The sequence below is a fragment of the Rhyacophila brunnea genome, unplaced genomic scaffold (genome assembly GCF_057557595.1).
Source record: "Rhyacophila brunnea isolate RB1 unplaced genomic scaffold, BYU_Rbru_1.0 scaffold_5, whole genome shotgun sequence".
In the NCBI taxonomy this organism is placed as follows: domain Eukaryota; kingdom Metazoa; phylum Arthropoda; class Insecta; order Trichoptera; family Rhyacophilidae; genus Rhyacophila; species Rhyacophila brunnea.
Window position 1 is genome coordinate 39,812,078 of NW_028233170.1, and position 20,540 is coordinate 39,832,617.

The 20,540-nt window shown below is 34.6% G+C and overlaps 1 protein-coding gene across 2 annotated transcripts in view; it reads right to left on the reverse strand.

Annotated features, from left to right (window-relative positions):
* The window catches only part of tweek (transmembrane protein KIAA1109 homolog tweek), a 52,181-nt gene that overhangs the window by 17,967 nt on the left and 13,674 nt on the right, over positions 1-20,540 (reverse strand). The window contains exons 10-35 of one of the 2 annotated variants that reach the window (XM_085955215.1): positions 19,583-19,691; positions 18,890-18,955; positions 17,149-17,244; positions 16,880-17,025; positions 16,057-16,249; positions 15,151-15,297; positions 14,649-14,857; positions 14,411-14,537; positions 14,013-14,201; positions 13,624-13,864; positions 12,427-12,711; positions 11,430-11,610; positions 10,294-10,500; positions 9,370-9,516; positions 8,416-8,670; positions 7,686-7,808; positions 7,354-7,597; positions 6,517-6,842; positions 5,792-6,065; positions 5,573-5,689; positions 5,402-5,481; positions 4,582-4,811; positions 4,362-4,499; positions 3,770-4,165; positions 2,278-2,442; positions 820-1,081 (exon numbers count right to left, since the gene is read on the reverse strand). In XM_085955215.1, coding sequence (XP_085811341.1) covers positions 820-1,081; positions 2,278-2,442; positions 3,770-4,165; positions 4,362-4,499; positions 4,582-4,811; positions 5,402-5,481; positions 5,573-5,689; positions 5,792-6,065; positions 6,517-6,842; positions 7,354-7,597; positions 7,686-7,808; positions 8,416-8,670; positions 9,370-9,516; positions 10,294-10,500; positions 11,430-11,610; positions 12,427-12,711; positions 13,624-13,864; positions 14,013-14,201; positions 14,411-14,537; positions 14,649-14,857; positions 15,151-15,297; positions 16,057-16,249; positions 16,880-17,025; positions 17,149-17,244; positions 18,890-18,955; positions 19,583-19,691 — 4,953 coding nt within the window. The remainder of the gene's footprint in view (positions 1-819; positions 1,082-2,277; positions 2,443-3,769; positions 4,166-4,361; positions 4,500-4,581; positions 4,812-5,401; positions 5,482-5,572; positions 5,690-5,791; positions 6,066-6,516; positions 6,843-7,353; positions 7,598-7,685; positions 7,809-8,415; positions 8,671-9,369; positions 9,517-10,293; positions 10,501-11,429; positions 11,611-12,426; positions 12,712-13,623; positions 13,865-14,012; positions 14,202-14,410; positions 14,538-14,648; positions 14,858-15,150; positions 15,298-16,056; positions 16,250-16,879; positions 17,026-17,148; positions 17,245-18,889; positions 18,956-19,582; positions 19,692-20,540) is intronic. The other variant, XM_085955216.1, reaches the window with a different exon arrangement.

Genomic DNA, 20,540 nt, shown 5'->3' on the forward strand with positions numbered 1-20,540 from the left:
GATTGAAGTAACCGAAATGACACAAAATATAAAGTGAAATTAAACATTGTTATAAAGGGATTTTTTTTCTCGTAGAATATATAAAAATGGCTATATTTGAAATATTATAGATATTATTTGCCAGGAGATTGTATTTTTTAAGAATGTTGTGATAATTGTGAATGAGTGATGAGATGCGAAAGAGACAGGTAGGTTGAAAGAGGAGACGGCAATAATAATACTTTTTATTTACACTTTGAAAACATTGAGCATGGCAAAAACTTTAATTATTTAAGCGTCAATGACATTGAGCTACTTTACAAGCTGCTAGTCGGCGAGTTTAAAAATGGGCGAGTCAGCTAGTGCGATTGTGATGAAGACACACAAAAATTTTCCACAAGCTCAGAAGCCAACGAGCTAGCGAGTTGCAATCGTCATTTTTGGTACTATTTGACCGGACGTATTGAGTAATTCGTTTTTTTACCGGCAGGTTCGCCACTATCGCTCTACTGCGCAGACCCACACGCCAGAGAGTAGCGAGTAAAGTAGCCCGGCTTTCAACTTTTCTCGGTAGATTGTTTACAATCTGCTTGTTAGCTAGTTCGATGATGACACTGGGCGAGTTTACAAGCAGATTGTAAATTCGCCGGCTTGTAGCTTGTAAAGTAGCTCAATGTCATCGACGCTTTATGTGGCTCTAGAGGAGACACTGCAACCAACCTATATTTAGAAGGCGGTACATAGACATGAAGATTTCTCTATAACAAAATAATGAAAATGGGGTAATAAAACTACGACAATGCGTATGCGATATATTTATGGGTTGATGTATGCTCTGACCTTGAAATCCAATCCAGGAACGTGGAAGATGGTGAGATCGATGAGGTGATACTGGTTCCTATTGTGGTGGGACTGGGAGTGGTAGGCCTGGTGGGCGTGGTGCGCGCTGTGGCCCGAGTGCTGTGACTGATTTTGCTTGGCGTGCTTGCGCGATGTCGACGGGCTGGAAGGAGTGCAACTGGGAGGTGGCGGCTGCGCTTGAGCCCCCAGCTCTACCAAACCACCAGATGCCGACCTCTCTTTGCGGATTTTTGGGTGATTCCTGAACAAACAGAACATAATCATTAGAAACCCTTACACACATTGAACTCTGCAATGACCAGAATTGTGAGATGATTAAATAATGGTTTTAATAAAAATATTAAATGTTCATCATGCTTAACACATTGATCGCCAACTAGTTTTACATAAAATAGTTAAAAAATGATTATTTGTTTCTAAGGTATTATTTGATAGGTTATGAAAGAATATAATGTTTTTTTTCATTTTGATGATTTTTTTACGTAAATATTGGTATTTATGATGTGCCGGCCTCATGTGTCAGTCGCGGCGCCAAGTTAATTTATTATATTGCGCCATTTCACCAGTCACCTGTCCATATGTGTTGACGAGAGCATAGTGCCATTTCGAGGTCGAATTATATAACGTGTTAATACTTAATATTGGTATAAAAAATATCAATAATACAATAATTATAAGGGCAAAAATCAGGGAATACAGAATCAATGGGAACTGGTTTACACTACTGGGTGTGGTATAACAGGCAACGAATGTCGAAGGGGGAAATATATGAGATAAATTTATACACGAGTTGAATAATATGTTATTTTCAATAGTGACGTCTGTATGATAATAATATGCATTAAAGTTTGTCACGTAAATATAATGTGCATTCAATATTGAGGGCAGTCGGCACGTTTTGGTATACTACTTAGGTTTTATGGTCTGACTGTCATAAAGTAGCCTGCTTCAAAACCTTGGTCGATGGCGATAGGCGTTTTGTAGCAAATATCAATCGAATTTTTTTTATCTAATAGCTTTTGTGTCTCTGAGCAGCAATGCACATACAAACACAATCCATACACTTATCAATTCTATTCATTTAATTAAGTTCATATGCACAAAACATAATGTTATTTACGGCATTAACTCGTCTAATTGGAAAAAAATGCTTTCTTCTCCCAACACAATTGACCATGATGCAGCAAATTCTTTGTTGCATCACGGCTACTTACTATATAATGTGAGTTGTGGTCGATGTTGGTATTGTTTCTATTGAACGTAAAAGAATTTACTCGAAGCATGCCTCATGAAATATTGATTTCTGAATGTCATTCTATGTGTCAGTGCAGCGCATTAATATCGCAATGAATGTTATAAACACACATAATTTTTAATACCAAAATTTTTCTTTTATTCCGGTGTAGAGCTTCAGGAAACAAATGATAATTTACTTACATTTTGGAATCTTCGTCTTTATCTTTCGCCGGATCTTTAGTGTGCAAAACGCATTTTCCGCTGTTGATCAAGACTTTGACGTCGAGCTCGAAATCTATGTTAGGCTCCTGCGGTTTTTTGCTGCTGCCGCTGGCTGACGACGAACCGTCTAATAGTTGAGGCATACTAAAATGTTACAAAAGGGATATTTTAGCAATCGAGAAATAATAATAATATATATAGAGATAACCATTATAGTAAGACTAACCTGTCAGTTTAATCAAGTATTAATTATGCAGAGAGAAAGTAATTATTAAAAAATTACCAGTTAGAGGGTAAAATCAAAAGTATACAACTAATTCTATGACTTTATATCAAAAGAAAGTGTCTATGAATTTAGGTGGTACTAGTGAGAATTTCTTAATATCATACAATTTAATAAAATAATTCATCATCATCATCATCAGTCTGAATCTATCCACTGTTGGATGAAGGCCTCTCCAAGCTGACTCCACTTCTCTCGGTCCTGTGTGTTGCGTTGCCACGTACTTTCGAAGGACTTTATCATTTCATCGATCCAGCGGCCTCTGGGTTTCAACGATTGTCCCTTCTTCGAGCTATGTGTCTAGCCCATTTCCATTTGAGGCCTATAGCGAACTCTATTACTATTATGTATTAATAAAATAGTTAAATAAGTTAATTTTGAAAGATTGACATACATAATATCGTCGCTGTTCTGGCAGAACACACTAACTGGAGAATAATAGTTTTGAGTAATTTGACTTTAAATATGTTAAAATGTTTGAAATGGTCTATCATGTGAGTTTATTAAGTAATCGTAAAAAGGATGACTTTAAAATAAAGACTGTTTATTTATTAAGAAGGTTTCCAGACGGTAAAGTTTGAAATAAGGAACATTTTGGTATAACTAACTCAATATGTCATTTTTTCGAATTAGTGTCTTCTGCCAGAACAGTGACGATATTATTCTAATTAAAATAAGCATTTTTCGAATTACCTATGGAATATGAATTCAAAAGACCTACTAAATGAAATAGACGTTGGTTTGGAGATTAGCATAACTGAATTATATAATATTATAATACATTAGAATCCTGATTATCCGACCATAGTAATGACCAAAATAATAATACGTAATCCTGATTTTAAGACTATGTTTCATTGCCAGTGAAAACAGTTTAAAGCTGTTTGAAAATATATTTTTGTTTAATTCTACAGCTAGCATATCATGGTTGCGATTTCATAATGCTGTATGCGGGGTAAAGGACGGAACCGGAGGTCGGAGAATAGATATGTACATGAAAGAGGGGGTTTTTATAGTTTCACACATAGACCTCACACGGTATGCATAGTATGTACCATACAATATTTGGCGGCATTTATCACATTATAAATCCTATGAGTGTTTAAATAGCAATATAAAGAGTGAAACCAGCATCATTTCAAAGGAAGCCGGTTCTGATAATTGTTAAAATAGTATGTAGTACGACACCTTTGAATATTCTTCTTTCGTAACTGTACGCTCTCCCCTTGGACATCCATGTGGCTCCCCCAGCTGTCACTGGACTGCATCCCGGTATCATCGGGCGCCATGGCCATCATGGCGCCCCCACTTGGGAGTGAGGACTGCCGCGTGATTGCCGGATTGAAAGTCACGATCCGCCGCTGCCCGCTCCTGTCGCGCAGGGAGGCAGTGCGTGAGGGTCCAGGATGCGGCGAATTCTCCACTGAGCTCCAGCTAGCCTCGTCCAAGGCCTCCGCTTCGGCCGCCTCTGCCGCCTCCATCAGGGACAGTTTCTTCTGCAGATCGCTCTTGGGGATGAGTGTCTCCTCCGAGCCTCTATCGCCCTTCGACGAAGATATGCTCGCCACAATTGTGCTGTCACAACTGGAATGACAAAAGATTAAATTGATATTTTTTAATTAAAAGATTTACATTCATTTGCTGCGGTTAACTGAAATTGCTTTTGTAGGAGAATGATTTACAAGCATTTTTGGGTAATTATTTAATTTTATCAAAATAATACATTATACTGTGATATGAATTTGGTAATGTGTTATAAATAGAACATAGAGTAAGTTACCTTTCAACATCTGCTTGATCTTCGGGAGTGGGGCTGGGGACGATGAACGAACGAGATCTATTCGAGCCCAGTCCCAATTTCTCTTTTGTAATAGATGATGCTTTCACACTTTGACGGCGAAGTTTTTGAATCATATCTCTGTAAATAAATAAATTATCATATTATGTCAACAGTGAAAGAAAATTTAAAAAAAAATGTATACATATTTCACAACACAAACCTTCTGAAATCTTTGAAGACAAGAGCTTCCAGTTCTCTTAACCTCTTCATCTCTTGTTTGATAGTCCCGTGACTGGCACCGAGTATTTGCAAGTCGTTGATGATCTTGGCTTGCTCGTTCATTTCCTTCTCGATAAGTTTCGAACGTTTCTTGGCGTCTATCGATGTGTCAAAGACAAAGGCAGGCAAGTTGTCTGACCACTTACGGGACGTCCGATGAACTATGCTATCCTAAAAATGTACACATCAACAATTAAGACAGGTGTACTTATGTTTCCAAAATGTTATTAAATAATTAAATGAATAAAATAATATTTGAAGCATAGTGCTCAAACTATACTAGCAGGAGCCTTATGGAATTTTAGTATTACGGCACTCGATGGCATTTTTGAAACTTTTTAGGGAGCTCATGTAAAACAATCCATTTGTAAACGTGTGAACATTTCAGGGATGGTCTTGGCAATAGTTACTGTTAAATTCAATTGAAATGCTTGCGGTTTTTGACAGATGCGATTAATACAATAATACTGTGAAGTCTGCTACAAATGAATGGCAAATTTACTTGCAGCTAATTTCAACGTTAGTCTTTGAGTTATTCACTTTCATATATTTTGACCCGTAAGTATAAGTAATTATTTTTTCAACATCTGTCGGTAGAAGTTATTAAAATGCTGTAATCATGATGATTTTTAATACAGTCTCGTTAATAAACTGTTATACAGTATTTAATAAAGAAGTTTTACACATACACATAACCAAATAATAGCGGTGTAAATTTTGGAGTTATTTTTAACAAAAGTGAGTATAGATAGATGGTTAACCTGAGAATCTCGGCTGATTGCAGTATCATCAAATTCATCACTGCCGTAATCCATTCTCAATGGATCCTCTTCCTCTGACCCTGAAATGTATATAATATTTTATTATATGAGTGATTTTTTTTTCCATGAAGTGTTGATAGCTTCATTTTTAAATTTTCATCAACCATCTACCTGTGAGCATCGTTAGGGTGTGTCCCAATGCTGACAGTTGTTTCCCGACATTGACATCCAGGTGGATATCGACGCCTTCCATTTGCCAAGAAACATTCAGGAACCACTTAGCATTTTCTAGAAGCACACGACATAAAGAAATATGTACATAATTAGATTTACTTTACAAAAGATAAATTAATTTTTTTTATCGAGTCATGAAACTGATTATGATATTACCGCTGTTCTGTTTGGCTGCGATGGTTCTACTGCAAACTTCATAAGTTCCTTCCGACACGCTGCACAAGTTCATGATGGAGGCATCTCCCATGTCAGGTTTCCAGTCGTCCAGTGAAGTCTCAAAGTCTTCAGCGAATCGGAGACAGAGTCCGACGAACCTGCCTTTGCTGACCAGGGAGCCGGAACTGCAAGCCGATATGCTGGTACTCTCTAAAGTGACAACGACCGCACCTCTGGATTCCAAATCATACATACTGCGCTGACCCCAATTGCTCTGTAGAACGATTGAGTTATTAATTAAATGTTACCAAGAAACTATCTAGCCTTAATCATATTTTCCTAGGTTCATGCTAAGTGGATAAAATCAATCTTAATTGTTATTAAAGAATATGGATTTTTTTTAATTTGCTGTACAATCCGATGTGGTTCTCGGCTGATTCCCGAATATAATCCTTTTTACGAGAAATGGTTTTTAGCCACTAGATTAATCAAGTCCGCGCTCTGAATAAACAAACAGATATTGAAGAAAATAACACGTGAGTTTGCCACATACAGAAATGAAACCCGGAATCCACTGCTTCACGAGCTGACACTTGTCGATTGCAGGTGCGACTATTCAAATTATGTGGATTAAGTATCTACTATATATTATTGTGTGACAAAACTAATATTCCAACAACCTCCTCCTAAACGTCTCGCTTTCTAGTTATAAAAATATAATTTACCAATGGTAGTTGGTTCAAAGGCAGACATATCCCCATGTCATCGACTGTGAGCTGCAGGAAAAGGGTGCTGAGGTGCGGCAAAGTACTCAGCTGGGAACTGAACTGAACTTTCTCGAAGACTTGCATTGTAGCTTTCAGCACCTCTTTGTTGAGGTTGGCCCGTTTCTCGTTCCAATACTCGTAAGCATTCTTATAATTCAACCAGACCAGAATGGCCTTATCGATCGCCATTGGCTGGACATAAATTAACGGCCGTTTCAAAGTAATCAGAACAACTTCCTTATCGTCTCCCGATACCATTTCATCTTGGAATGCATTGCGAAGCGCTGCAATAAAAAATGTACTGTAGATTCGTGCGAAAATTCTCCATAGCTTCCACCATGTTGCTGATTATTATTCGGATGTGTACCAAAGGCAAATAACTTTCTTACTCTTGATTCATGTTAAACTACATATTATCCGACTTGCCCATAAAATGTTGCCAATTTACAGATTTCCCAATTTTTTAATCATTTGCCCCAAATTATATTCAAGACTTGACTACATTAGTGACGAAGACTCGATTAATACTAAACGGTTATTTAACGTTTATCTTGATTTCTAAAAGATAATTAAATACCAGAAATTGATAAATGAATGTCAGGCAATTTCTGTGAATATCAGGAATTGATATTATTATATTATTGCCTTCAAATAAAGAAATTACTATGTAAAATTAGTGACATTTTTCAATAGTATGAAATAATTTGTCTGTAAGCAATATACGCGGTAGAAATATTTAGAAGTTCCTACACAATTTTTTTTTTATTGTTATTTATAGATAAAATAATACATTACCTATCCTTGTGTTGAAGAAGGCGAATTGCTGGAATTCCGGTTCAGCCTCTTCGAACATTGCGTTCTTGATCAGCTGTCCCAAGCTGAGATTGATATCGACCTGCGCTTTGGCAAACAACTTCATATTGTACGGTGTGGTCGGTTGAGATACATTCTCGAAGCGATTGGACAACTGGAATTCTACGATTCCCGTTTCAAGTCGCACCGCAGAGTTGCTGGGAGTTGTTGCTGTCAATTGAATCCTCTGGAAATTTCAATAGAAATATTAATATGATCAAAAAATAAATCTGTAAATTTGAAGGAAAAGCAATATATATAAGACATGAGATTACCTCGATTCGGATGACAAGAGAAAAGAGGAGTCTATTTGATAGTGTAGACATGTCATCTTCATCAGACCAAAGAGGCACCGGTTTTTCACCACCGTAAACCTTTTGAACCACCTCGTTCACTTCCTAAAACACACAATTTTTGGAGGTTTTAAAGAAGTACAATGAGACTTGTTCTTGTCATCCCATATGATGACTAAAACTATTTATACTACGTATTTTACAACATTTTTCTTAGGTCGTATTCTTATTTGTCCAGTGGTTGTTTGTTCGATACAAATCATGCAATCGATTTTTAACTAACTTCCAGACTAGCTAGACATTTGAAACTTTTAGGATATATCAGAACACGATGCCAATTGCATTTTTAGCCATCTTTAAGTAGAATTGAATTCATTTTTAGTTAATTCTGTTTTGTATGAAAAATTATTTCGATACCATTATTGGTCCTAGCAACTAAAGTATTAAATAATATATACGTGCGTTACTATGGAAATCAATATGAAATGACATTTCATTATTCAGTATTTCTATCAAGTACAAATTTTTTTGATTGTTTAAGCTAGTCAAGTCAAATTTATATGATTCAATAGAAAATTTAAAAACCATACTATGTAGCATGAGAGAAATATCCCAGTATGTTTGCATTATTGCATGATTATTGCATAATGCATAATTTGCAATAATGCATTATTTAACTGGAATAAGTTATATAGGTATAACTGCTACTAACCTTCATGAATACTTTTTGCACGAATACCAAATGATTCAATAGATCAGTGGACAGAGAATGCTCGAATTTGCCGATGTCAGCCGTGGCAGACAAATACGAACCGCGCCTCAACACAATTCCTTCCATGGGACTATCCGTTCCGTGATTTGCGTTGCCGATGTTCCCTCGTAATCCGGAGTCGGCCACGTACTGAGCCGACACATGAACAGCCGGCAAAGCGATGCTCGCTGCACTCGGGAGGTTTGCTTCACTTGCCTAAAACAAGATATATTACAAGATAACAATAGCAATCGCTTTTAGACTGGCGGAATTAGAATTATTGATTATTATTTTAGATGTTAAATATGTATAATTTATTAATAAAATCTGTAATTTTTTATATCACTTGGTGTTTATCACAAATATGGTGATCGTTATATAAGTAAAGTCAAAGCTGAATATATTTAGGCCGTGGCACTGAATTGCGAATTACGATGGCAGTGCTGGTTATAGATTATCTTCAAATGCAAAGCGGTAACCTGTTTGCAATAATTGAAGATTTTCCAATTATTACCATTTATTTCAATATGCAACAATCATCATTTTCTACATAGTACCATATTGCTACGAAGAATGAGCAATAACTAGTGTTACCATCGAAGTTTACAATTTTGTATCACAGCTGACTATAGTGGAGCTCGGCGTAGAAAGGGAGTTATGTGATGTGGATAAAGGTAGTTGGTAATATTCCAAGTTATATTATGTGATTTTTGTTTATTTTGTGAATCACTTTTGATAATGAGTAAAGCCGCATTTAGACCAAGCAAGCGAATGTTTGTTTTTCCCCCACTTTTCCCTTGCTTGGTCTAAATGCGGCTTAAGAAACTGTGTTCAATTCATGCAAGGATAATTGAGAGTTTATTGTATTATCAAAGGCTGACAGGAGATATTATTGAAAATAAAAAAGTAACGTACCTGTAACTTGGTGACAAAGCTCAACGAATGCTGAGGAAGGTCAATAGTGAAATGCGCTTTTGAACCGGTCACTCCGGTGCTGTGAACATTGTCCATTTTGTACTGAGCCTGCAACGACGGCAGTAAGGCAGCGGTGACACTCAGACTCTGGAAAATGTAATCCACATCAATGTAATTATTGTCAATATTATTAATATAAAGGAGATATACAAGTACACCCTGAGTATGTTGTAACATTTTGGTCCTGATTCGGAGACAAACGTTGGAAATAGATTTTCTTCTCATTCTTGTTTATTCCTCTCTACGAACTATATTATCTCTCATAGGTGTATAATACAGATGGCACGTCTGATAAGAGTAAATTCTGTAGCACATTCCTCAAGGTGTCACAGATGTTCAGCACATTAGGCTCAAGCACTTTTTTCATATACAGTGTGACACACTCGAACTCAAATTTTGTTAATTGATTTCAATTAAAAAAATATGGTTTTTTCAATTAATATTTGATAATAAAGAAATCTTTCCACAAATGTTAATTTCAATTCTCGAAATTCGGGATGGAAAATCTCGAAAATTTCTCGAGAATTCCCGTAGGGAAATTCCTGAAACCTAACTCTACATACAGCTGCCCGCAAACAAACTATACATTTGTTTGTAAACTTTCGACACTAGACAAATGTCCGTGCAAAAAAAATTGTTTGAAACTCGACATAAGACTACATTCAAACTACAAATATTGCTATCAACAGTTTGAACAAATCAACACTCCACGAGACTATGCATCGCTACTATCGGAAAAAGAATAAACATTTTACAATGTTTACAGTTGCATGTTTGTAAGTGCATTTGTACACAATTTTTATGCATAAAATTGTATGCCGATGTATGTAAGTATGTACTTAGCTGTAAATTTAAAGTAATAACCTGCAATGCAATAGAGAAGTGCATAAGCAGTGGCTGCATGAGTGTGTGTGTGGTAGTGTGCGTGCCTGACAAAGACACGGGAGCTGATGCTGAATGTTTAGGCGGCGGGGGCCGAGGGGGCGGAGGTGGAGGGTGCTCGGGAGATTCCGGAAGGTCTTCAGCCTGCTGACGAGACGTCCTCGATGACGTCCGAGTCACTCCCAATTCCTGTGGATTGAACAATCGCAATTAATCAACTATCCATTTAATAATTTTACACTTCCATTATTGTGACATTCTTAGACTTTTTGCGATTCGAACACACGTCGTTTACTTGCAAATATTACATAATAATTAGAATGTCAAAACTCAATTTAGAATAATCCTGATGCCATCTATGAATCAAATTAGTAATATGACCTTAATGTAAGTTACAAAGATGATAGCCATTATTGACAGAATTTGAAAAACCTCAGATAGTACTGTATTTTTCTGAGGCTTTTCCAAGTTATGTATATTTAATTATGTAGAAGACATGTTTAGTTAGTACACATAATAAATGACAGTGAAATTGAAATAAGGGTAACTAAGTCTGATGATTAAATTGGGGACACCTTATTATAGAAAACTTCATACTTGTACTCTGAGATTTATTTCCCAGGGCCTTAAAATTAATGAAGTACCTATTTTATATAATAAACTAACATTATTTCAATGAACAATCACATGTCATTGCAAATAACGGAAGGTAAGTAAATACCTTATAAAATATAACATAATAATACAACAGATAGCGTTTTTTTTATACAAACAATGCATTTGCTACCAATATGAAATTTTCTTTGATTACCAATTATTCAATATACTAAAAACATTTTAGAATCGCTATCATGTCTAAGTGTTGTATATAATACAATAAGTTGATATTATTATTGTTTTCTTGTATTATAGTAGTCCAATATCCCGGGTTGGTGGTTATAAATAGAAGGTAATCTCATATGAGAAAGTGAAATCTTAATTCATGAATTAAAAAATAATATTTATACTGTTTCGTAACAAATAATGTAGCAAGAAGCAACGGTAGGTACTCCGGGATCTGAGATTTGGCTAAATAAATTAGTACGGGAAGAATAATATTATAGATAAATTCAACTGACCTGTAGAGTTGAAGATAGCTGTCTGCTGGAGCGCGTCATCATGCCATGCAGAGCCACAGGATGCTGAGGCAAATCCATTCGAATGGCACCTATACTCAAAAAGCCAGAATTGCTTTTCTCCTTACGATAGTCTGAAGAATACAGCGCTTGTGATTTTCCCACTGTCACGCGAACAACCGTTCTAAAACAATCAATGTAAGATGTATTGTAGTTTATTCAATTTTATTATTAATGATTCGGATATCAGTGGCGAAGGGTGGAGGTAGGCTGTTAAGATTCGCTATAAATAATGCACACTAAACTTTTTTAGTCATATGTATTTGTTTTTATTGAACTAAGACTACAATTTACAGATGGTGTTAGTTAGTTTTTAAAAATCAATTAAACCCGGTCTAAACGAAACCATAATAGTTTTGGTCTAATTTGGGCAATACGACAAAATTGTGCACACTTTTTCATTCATAGTTATTTGTTTTCATTGTATTACAAATACATATTACACATATTGTTGGTTATTTTTTTAAATTCATTAAGCCCTGCCTAAACCAAACTATAATAAATAAAAAATATTATTCTATTTATAAAATATTCAAAGTTATGTATGATTTAATTGCATAATTTTAGATATTTTATAGATAGACATGTATTTTTTGACTATTATCTATTATGGCTTGGTTTCTCAGGGTTTAATTGAATTTTAAAAACTAACTAACACTATCTGTAAATTGTAGTCTTATTTCAAAGAAAAAAAATATGTATGTGTGAAAAAGTTTAATGTGCACTGTTTATGGCGGATCTTAACAGCCTACCTCCACCCTTCGCCACTGTCGGATATACTATAATATATTTGAAACTGTGTACTATACATATTTTAATATATATAATAGAGAAGTAAAAAATTATTATATTAACAATTCACTCTTCAAAAGATGAAATTAATTACGAGCTGACATCTAAAATAGATTTTATAACCACCGATAATCAACATGATACTCACTGTTGATTAGGTAAAACTCCTTCAAGTAGAACTATCATAGTTCTGCCTAAATGGCCAGCCAGGGACCAGGGAGTTTTGGAAGCATTGAGAGAGACTTGCAGAGAAGTCATTTCCGCTTCGAGTTTGAGACCCGAAAGAGAGGCCAGCAGGCGGGTCCTGTGGATGCGGACCATCCCGTTGATGACCAGCCCCAGCCCGTTGGTCGGGTTGGGAAGATCTTTTGAGTGAGGCCGAGGAGTGGAAGGTTTCTTGTAGCCATCTGGCACATCAGCGGGAATAGAGAATCTGTTGAATTTAGATTGAATATATTTATTATAGTTTTATTATATTATATGGATACATTAATGTGAGAATAACTCAAATAGTTTGAACTATAACAAGACAGAGTTTTGTAAACTATTAATATGACAACACTTGATGGCGATTATGCAACGTTATTAATGTGGTTGAATTGCTGGTCATAGAAAAATTTATATTCTGTGATAACATTTGTATGATGTATTTGACTACACCTATCTACATTTAATCGGTGATTGACGTAATCACGAAGAGACGTTTTACGTGGCTGGCATATGTGATCCGGATGCCGCCAGAGAGTGCGATACTTCGTACGTCGTTGTGGCCGGCCCTCTATCACCCTGCAGCGGTGCCACAAAAGCGATCTACGCGCTGCAAGTCTGGAATGGCGGGAGGCGCAAGAGTCGGCGATGGATCGGGGGAAATGGTGCGAAGATGTGCTTGCCCTATGCCCCAATGCTGGGTAGTGACAGGGTGAAAGAAGAAGAATCTACATATAAACAACACTTAATGCGGTCTGTCCTGTCACAGGCAGTTATAAGTATATTTGCATTACAATGTGAAAGCTTTAGTTCCGGTACAAGTAAAACATGTTTTGTAATTGAAGTAGTGAATGTATGTAGTAATTATTATTAAATAATACAATCCATTCATAACTAATTCAAGTTTCAGGGTTTATCTTGGCAATATCTGCATATTTAAAAATTTATGGAATAATTGCTCAGTTGTCTTGCGGTTTTTGACTGCGATAATAGTGTGAAGTTTATTACAGATGTATCTACAATGTGAAATGACTAACTGCGTAGAATCTCTCTTTTAGAGAAGATTTTCTTCGATTTGTTTTGATGAAATTTTGATTATATTTTTTTAAATTTCAAATTAAGAGACATGATTTCCTACCTATGAGTGATAGTTTTAGATTCTGGCAACTTCGCATACAAATTGATCATATTGTATAGAGTTTGCCAGCATTGCGGGGTCATCGTTCCCTGGGTGCTAATCAATATTGAAGTCAAGTCGTCCTTTCCTGACTCGGGAACTATTGCGATCGCCGTGTTATTCTCTATAACTGACGCATGTAGAGGTGTTCCACTGTCAACAACCATCGGGGTATGAGCACCTTCGTTCAGAAAACTATAGCCTGAAAGCATTACAGGAACATGAGTATAATATGCCAGATTACAGTCATAGCTGGAAAAAAGTGAAATATCTAAAATAAATATCTAAAATAAAGTATTCACACACATAGAATGCAAAATAATTATAAGTATGCATAAATGAAAAGTCACCTAATTTCCCCTTCACGCTTTTGCCAGTCGATCTTAATTTTTGTGCAAAAGATTGAGGTCTACTTCTGCCGATGGTTTGTGCCTTCTGCGGATTGGTCGTCGGGGCCGTTTCTGTGGAAACCGTTTGGCTCGATAAAGGAGGCAAGCTCGATGAGGCGTCTCCCTTTTGAACGGAACTTTCATTTGCCCCTATAAGGTAATTCAATTATTTAATTTTTAGAAAATTTGCGATTGAAGGTCAGACAAGCAAAATTAATTTGTTGTTAAAAGTGAGGTATGCCGGGAAAAATTATGTGTTTAAAAGGGTACTAACATATTGTAAATTTGAGAAACACTGCACTATATTATGATGGAGATATTTATTGAAATATTGGATTCAAGTTTTGATAAACACGCACCTGCCGATCTGTGTTTTCTATGTTGTCTAGGAGTTTTTGTATGACCTCTTAACTCACTTTGAGTGTCCTTTACGTTTTGATACATATTACTTATTTGATGTAAGAGCCTTAGCAAAGGCATATTCACCTAAAACATATGATATAGATTAGTTTTCCAAAACTTCCAATGATAGGGATACAAAAAAATATTATGTGACAATTACAATTAAAAATAATTAAATATGATCAATGGTGTTACCTGTTGCGAAATGTATCTCACACTGACACTGAAATTAATTTTTGTGTTAATATGTTTTTTCAATTGTCCTCGGGAGATGTATAAAACATTTTGCCGCTGCAATAGGTCGTCCACCGTCATGTTGGCGATCTTCTTCAGGTCAATGTCCAGGCCGACCTTCTCGCACAAAAACGACGGCATCTCCGTTGACATGTCTATGTAATTTTGACCTGCCGTAGAACAGCAGAATGACAACATGATAACCAGTTAACGAAAGAAAAAAATTAAAAAAATACTAACTGTTATATCTAATAATTAAGCAATCAATATTACAGGGTCAAATAAAAGGCTAAAAATCAATCATCCTAAAAATGCACTGTATATATCTTGGAGCAGATATTATAGTGTTTTACCTTTACGAATATTACATTTATTTATCAAGCCAATATGCTAATAATATGTCATATTAAAAAGTATAAATCGAATACAGAGGCATATTTATACAAAATCAATAATTTTGTACCTGATTTTCCTTTATTCGTCTTAGTGTTCTTCTTCTTTTCAGATTTTCCAAATTCACTAACAACAATGTCAATTCTGAACGTGTCCATCCAAGCGACAAGGGACAGGTTTGATCCCAAAGAGTCTAATGATGAAATAGTTTTTGCGCCTGCAATAATAGTTAAAAAAACAATATTTATTTGAAATACAAAGTCAGAAAAGCCTTAGAAATATAATTGAGTCACCTATTTCCGAAATTCACCTTGTCCATTTTGTTTTGTTTTGAGATATCACATATTCACAAAAAACGTGTATGGAACCTCTACATAGAAAAAATAACCATTTTTTTTGGGCCATTGGGCAGCTTTTAATATTTCAACTACAGAGCTTTTCCAATCAAACACTTCAAAGTTTTGTGGGGCATGATATATTATACTTTCGCTTATTTAGCGAAAGTTTCAAAATACTCACAATGAAAACGATGATATTTGAAAATTGCCACCAGACAGAGAAGATGCATTTTGAAATTGGACGATATTTTTCAACCGTTATACTGACTGCAAAAGACTAGTTTTGGAAATGTTTATAGAATATGTGTGTGCCCCTTTGAATAAGGAATAAAATTGCATACAGTGTGAAAATGATAAGTTGAAGTGTCATGGCCGCCGTCGTGGCGCTGCGATCTATGTCAATATTGTAGTTCTCGAAACGGCCATGCTTCACGTTAAACTTGCCGCACAGTATTCAGTTCATTTTTGGTCAAAACAGGACAAGATGATTTTTGGAAATGGGCGACTTATAATATGTTTACTTTCTTATTCCATAAAAAATACATTCAGTACAGACAAATGGAGTTGTGTAATAATATGTGACACTCAAGTTTTTGTGTGTGTTATGTTTGGGTAAATTGTTATTTTTATAATATTACCTTGGGTGACTTGATGGGAAGCCAGTCCCAGAGAAGACAGGAACGGTTTGAACATGGAATGTTCATTCAGTAGGGTCAATGAATCTTGTACTGTACATTGATAATATCCGGTCTGCCCGGATGTATTCTGTATTGTACTGCCGCTGTTTGACCCATCGCTGTTGCTTTTGTCATTACTTTTCACATTCGGTAACTAAATCATAAAACAAACATATTTATATAGAAAAATACACACCAATAAGAAAATAAAAGAACAAATTGTTTTATTCAAAAGCATGTGTAGGTTGTGTTGGTATGCATACTGAACACCAAGTGAAGATTTAGACGATGAGCGTGTTACAAACAATGTTGCCAACTTAACATTTTTCTTAACAGATCTAGTATTTTTGAATGGGCATCTAGCTTGCAAATTTCGCATCTGGCGTATGGCGTTAAAATAAACAGCATAAATCTTTTCATAATAAAGCTAAAATTTTATGCCAGATTTGCTCAAAAATCAACAAGATGAAGTAAATACCAGGTGGCAGTTCCACCTATCAACATTCTTGTCGATGCGTTCAATACGCAGACGGAGAGAGGAAGAGTGTGTGGGCTGTGCTGTGATACGCTGCATGACAGACAGGTAAATTAAGACATAAGTAAGTATATATCTTATAATTAATAAACCGCGGAACATTGCTAAGTCCGGCTGCACAAATTGATAACGAATGATTTAGCCATAATAGTGTCGAGGTGCGTAATGGGAAATTTTAAGCAGATGTCTTATACGGAGACAATAGGAAAACAATAAGCAATATATAAAATATATTTAAAATGTTCATACGTTTGTTGGAGGATCCTGCTTGACCATCCAGCTATACAGATCTTCCTTGGCCTTATTTTCACATTTACTATTCTCATGACTGTCGCTGGAATAGATTGAAGGATTCGATCCGATTATTAGAGCGTCATCCTTAAGCACGTCATACCCTGAAAACATTCGACGTTCCTTTAAAAAATCTGAAACCACCCGCATAATCATTCAAACTAAACAAAGCAAATTTTGTAATGTAATGATAAACTATGGGTTGCTAAAATAGTAATAAAATTTACCGGTGAAATTATCTTCACTAAAATTAGGGAGGCGCAAAGGCGGTGCGGTAAAAACAGCACTACATCGGCTACTCGGGGGCGGTGGACCGCGACAAACTATAAATGTCAATATATTTACACATCACACTTCACTACACAATATTATAATGATGGTATGAATGATTGTGCATTTTATAGCAATCTTACAAGCAGATTTAGTTATACCGCCATATATGGTTTTGTGTAGCTAAAATGAATGAACAAACTTGATATCGTTTACTATAATAATGTTGACAAGATACGAAACTGTACATTTTAAATCAGATATATTTTCAGTATGGCAATACCTTTTAATTTAAATTCTTATATGGTGCTTATTTGGGAGGACTATCGCAAGCACAAAAGAGTGTTGATATCTGTAATTTTCTACATTGAAATGAAATCTACTTTGTTTCAAAATGGATTGCATTCCATCACATGAAATATGTAAACGTATAATATGCATTTTTTTGATGGAATTGGTGGTACTTTGTGGTAATTAATATTTTTTTAATGTTGTTGTATCACTTTGTATTTCACAGATATAAAATTTTAATTAATTTTAATTTTGTGGTATTCCATTTAAGTAATTTTGTTGCAACCCGAGTTTTGCCTTTTGGTATCTTCAGCATACTCACAATGCATACTGACACAGAATATAGTTACTTCTCGCTTATATACCAAATAAATACATTCAAATACAGTAAAACCTCATTAGTAAGAACCCTGATAATTCGAAATTCGCTGTAATTCGAAATTTTCGCGAAAAAAAAGTCCCTTGAACATTATTTTCATATAAAACCATACCTTTAATTTGAATTTCGTAATTCGAAATGGTTTCAGAGTTCTGGCATTTAAAAATATTCAATAAATCGTAGTACACTATTTCATTAGCCAGTCATTGAAAATTGTGATAGACTTTTCTTAAAACATCAAAAATTACTTATTTTATGAAGTTATAAAAAATAATCCTGATATTTTATGACCCAATTTGGTAGGCACATCCATGATCAGAAACAAAATTAAAGAAAATAAAAAAAAAAAAGAATTTTCAAAATTTTTATATTTTCCCCCATACATTTAATATTTTGTAATAACGAATTTTTTTTTCGATTTTCGGTCCCATGGAATTCGTATTAATTTGGTTTTACTGTATTGTGGAAAATGTAAGTAATGAAATATGTAAGTAAGTAGTTGGAAATTTTGAAGCGGTTTATTAGTCTGAGCAGTCAATTGCCCAGATGGTACATACATAATGTGAGAAAAGTATAGCTAGTACGGTCAACCGTTTTGAAGTCAGTTTTATAGCCCGAAACAGCTGTCAACGTAAATGAACCAGTTAAAGTAGAATTTAACTTTGTTTCAAAACCAGAATACATAATAATATATACATTAAAGTTTCTCAAAGTTATAAAAAGTGATACATACATCATTAATTATTTAAAAAGAGTATAATATATCTATAAAAGTATTATTATTCGTTTAATTACTATCAATGATGTAACTGAGAAGCTTAAATATGAAACATTCTAATACCTATAAATATGTAAGCTTACAATAAAGACATTATTTATATATTAAATATTAAAATATAATGATAATATAGAAGATAATAATTATTGAAGCAATGATAAAATAGAAAAAATATTTCAGCAGAATAAATAAATACTTTATTATATTTGAACTAAAAATATTTTGCCATATATTTATTTTTGATAACTACCTGACGGTGGACTTGTAGACGCAAAGGACGGTCCCAGTGGACTCATGGAGGCGACCGCCATATTGACTAGATTAACAAAGAAATTGACAATTTAAAGCGACAGCTAAAAGTAATATTAATTACGTACCTAAATACTAATTTATTTATTTGAATCAATCAATCAATCTAAAAATGATGAAGAAAAACCTGCCTGATACACCTGAATAGATTATTTTCTGACGTGGTAATAAAAATTTATTGGCAATGCACATTGCAAAATAGAATTGAATTTAGTATATTTTGATTTTGTGACCCTATTCTAGTAGACTTATTTACTATTAACATGAAATTTAACACCGGAGTGCACAGAGAATTGTTATAGTTGGCCAAACACTCTTTTAGTGGTAAATTTTGTGTTAGACAGTACACAACTGCTATAATAACAAGACTACTGGTATGTATGTACCTATGATGGTTGAGGATAATTTTTCTACATCTATATTGAAATATCTTATAGATTACTTCTAAATATAAATACATTTTAAGCACAACTACTAACCTATTATAATATTATATTATTGTTTTACACAAACTATTATGTAATTATGAGATATTTAATGCTAATGCTAATGGTATGGCTCATACAATAAAGATCGTAATTTTAACCATTACTATTACAATGTATCTATAGAATAAAAGAAAACAAATTATTACTTGGAACATTAAGCTTTCCACTATTGCCAGGGAAGTCAGAGATTAGCAGATTTGAACTCTCATCCATTATTTCGCCTTCTTCCAGTTCAATAAAATCTTCACCGGAATCCTAAAATTATGTAACCATTATTTTTGTAAGAATCAAAACAATTAAATTTGAATAAATTCAATTTCATTGTGTGCATACATGTTTATCCATAAGTACCTATTTAACAAATACTTTTTTTTATATATCTGTACCTCAGAGCCAGTGTGTCGTATGTATGATTACCAGAAAATGAGTTAAGTACCTACATATTTTATACCTAAATATCATTTATAAAATTCATGAAATTCATAAAACCAAAAAGCAGAAGTTCGCAGACATCAGAAAAATCTTGAATTGGATTTTCCCGAAAATGGTTTTTTTTTGGATACACGATACACTGGCTCTTAGATACAGAATAATAAAAATACACAATTTTGAAAAGCATCTGAAACACATATTTTATAAACTCATATGTATGCTTTCTTTCACATTGGGCGATTGGACCAACTGGGCACAATGCCCAAGTGCTCTAACATCACAAGAAATATAAATGAAAAAATAAAACGACACATTAAAGATGTTTTTTTATTTGCCATCAAATTTTTGAAAAAACATTTGAAACGCGAGGCTCATATGCAGTAGAATCATAGAATTGTCAGGAATAATCAAGTATGACATTTTTCTAATAAATTAAATCAAATTAAGATTAAAAAAGTTTCTAAAAACACATTCAAAATTATTTCATCCGCATCATGGAAGATGCAGTACAAGACAATACTAAGTTTTGAATAATTATGAGTAATTTGCAGATAAATAGGCCTCGCGCATGTGCTCCAATCGAGCCTCGCACTTTCTAGGACCGGCCCTGTGTACGCAGTCACCATTGTGTAGAGAGCGACTTATGTGTTGTGCGGCCCATGGCCAGCAAAT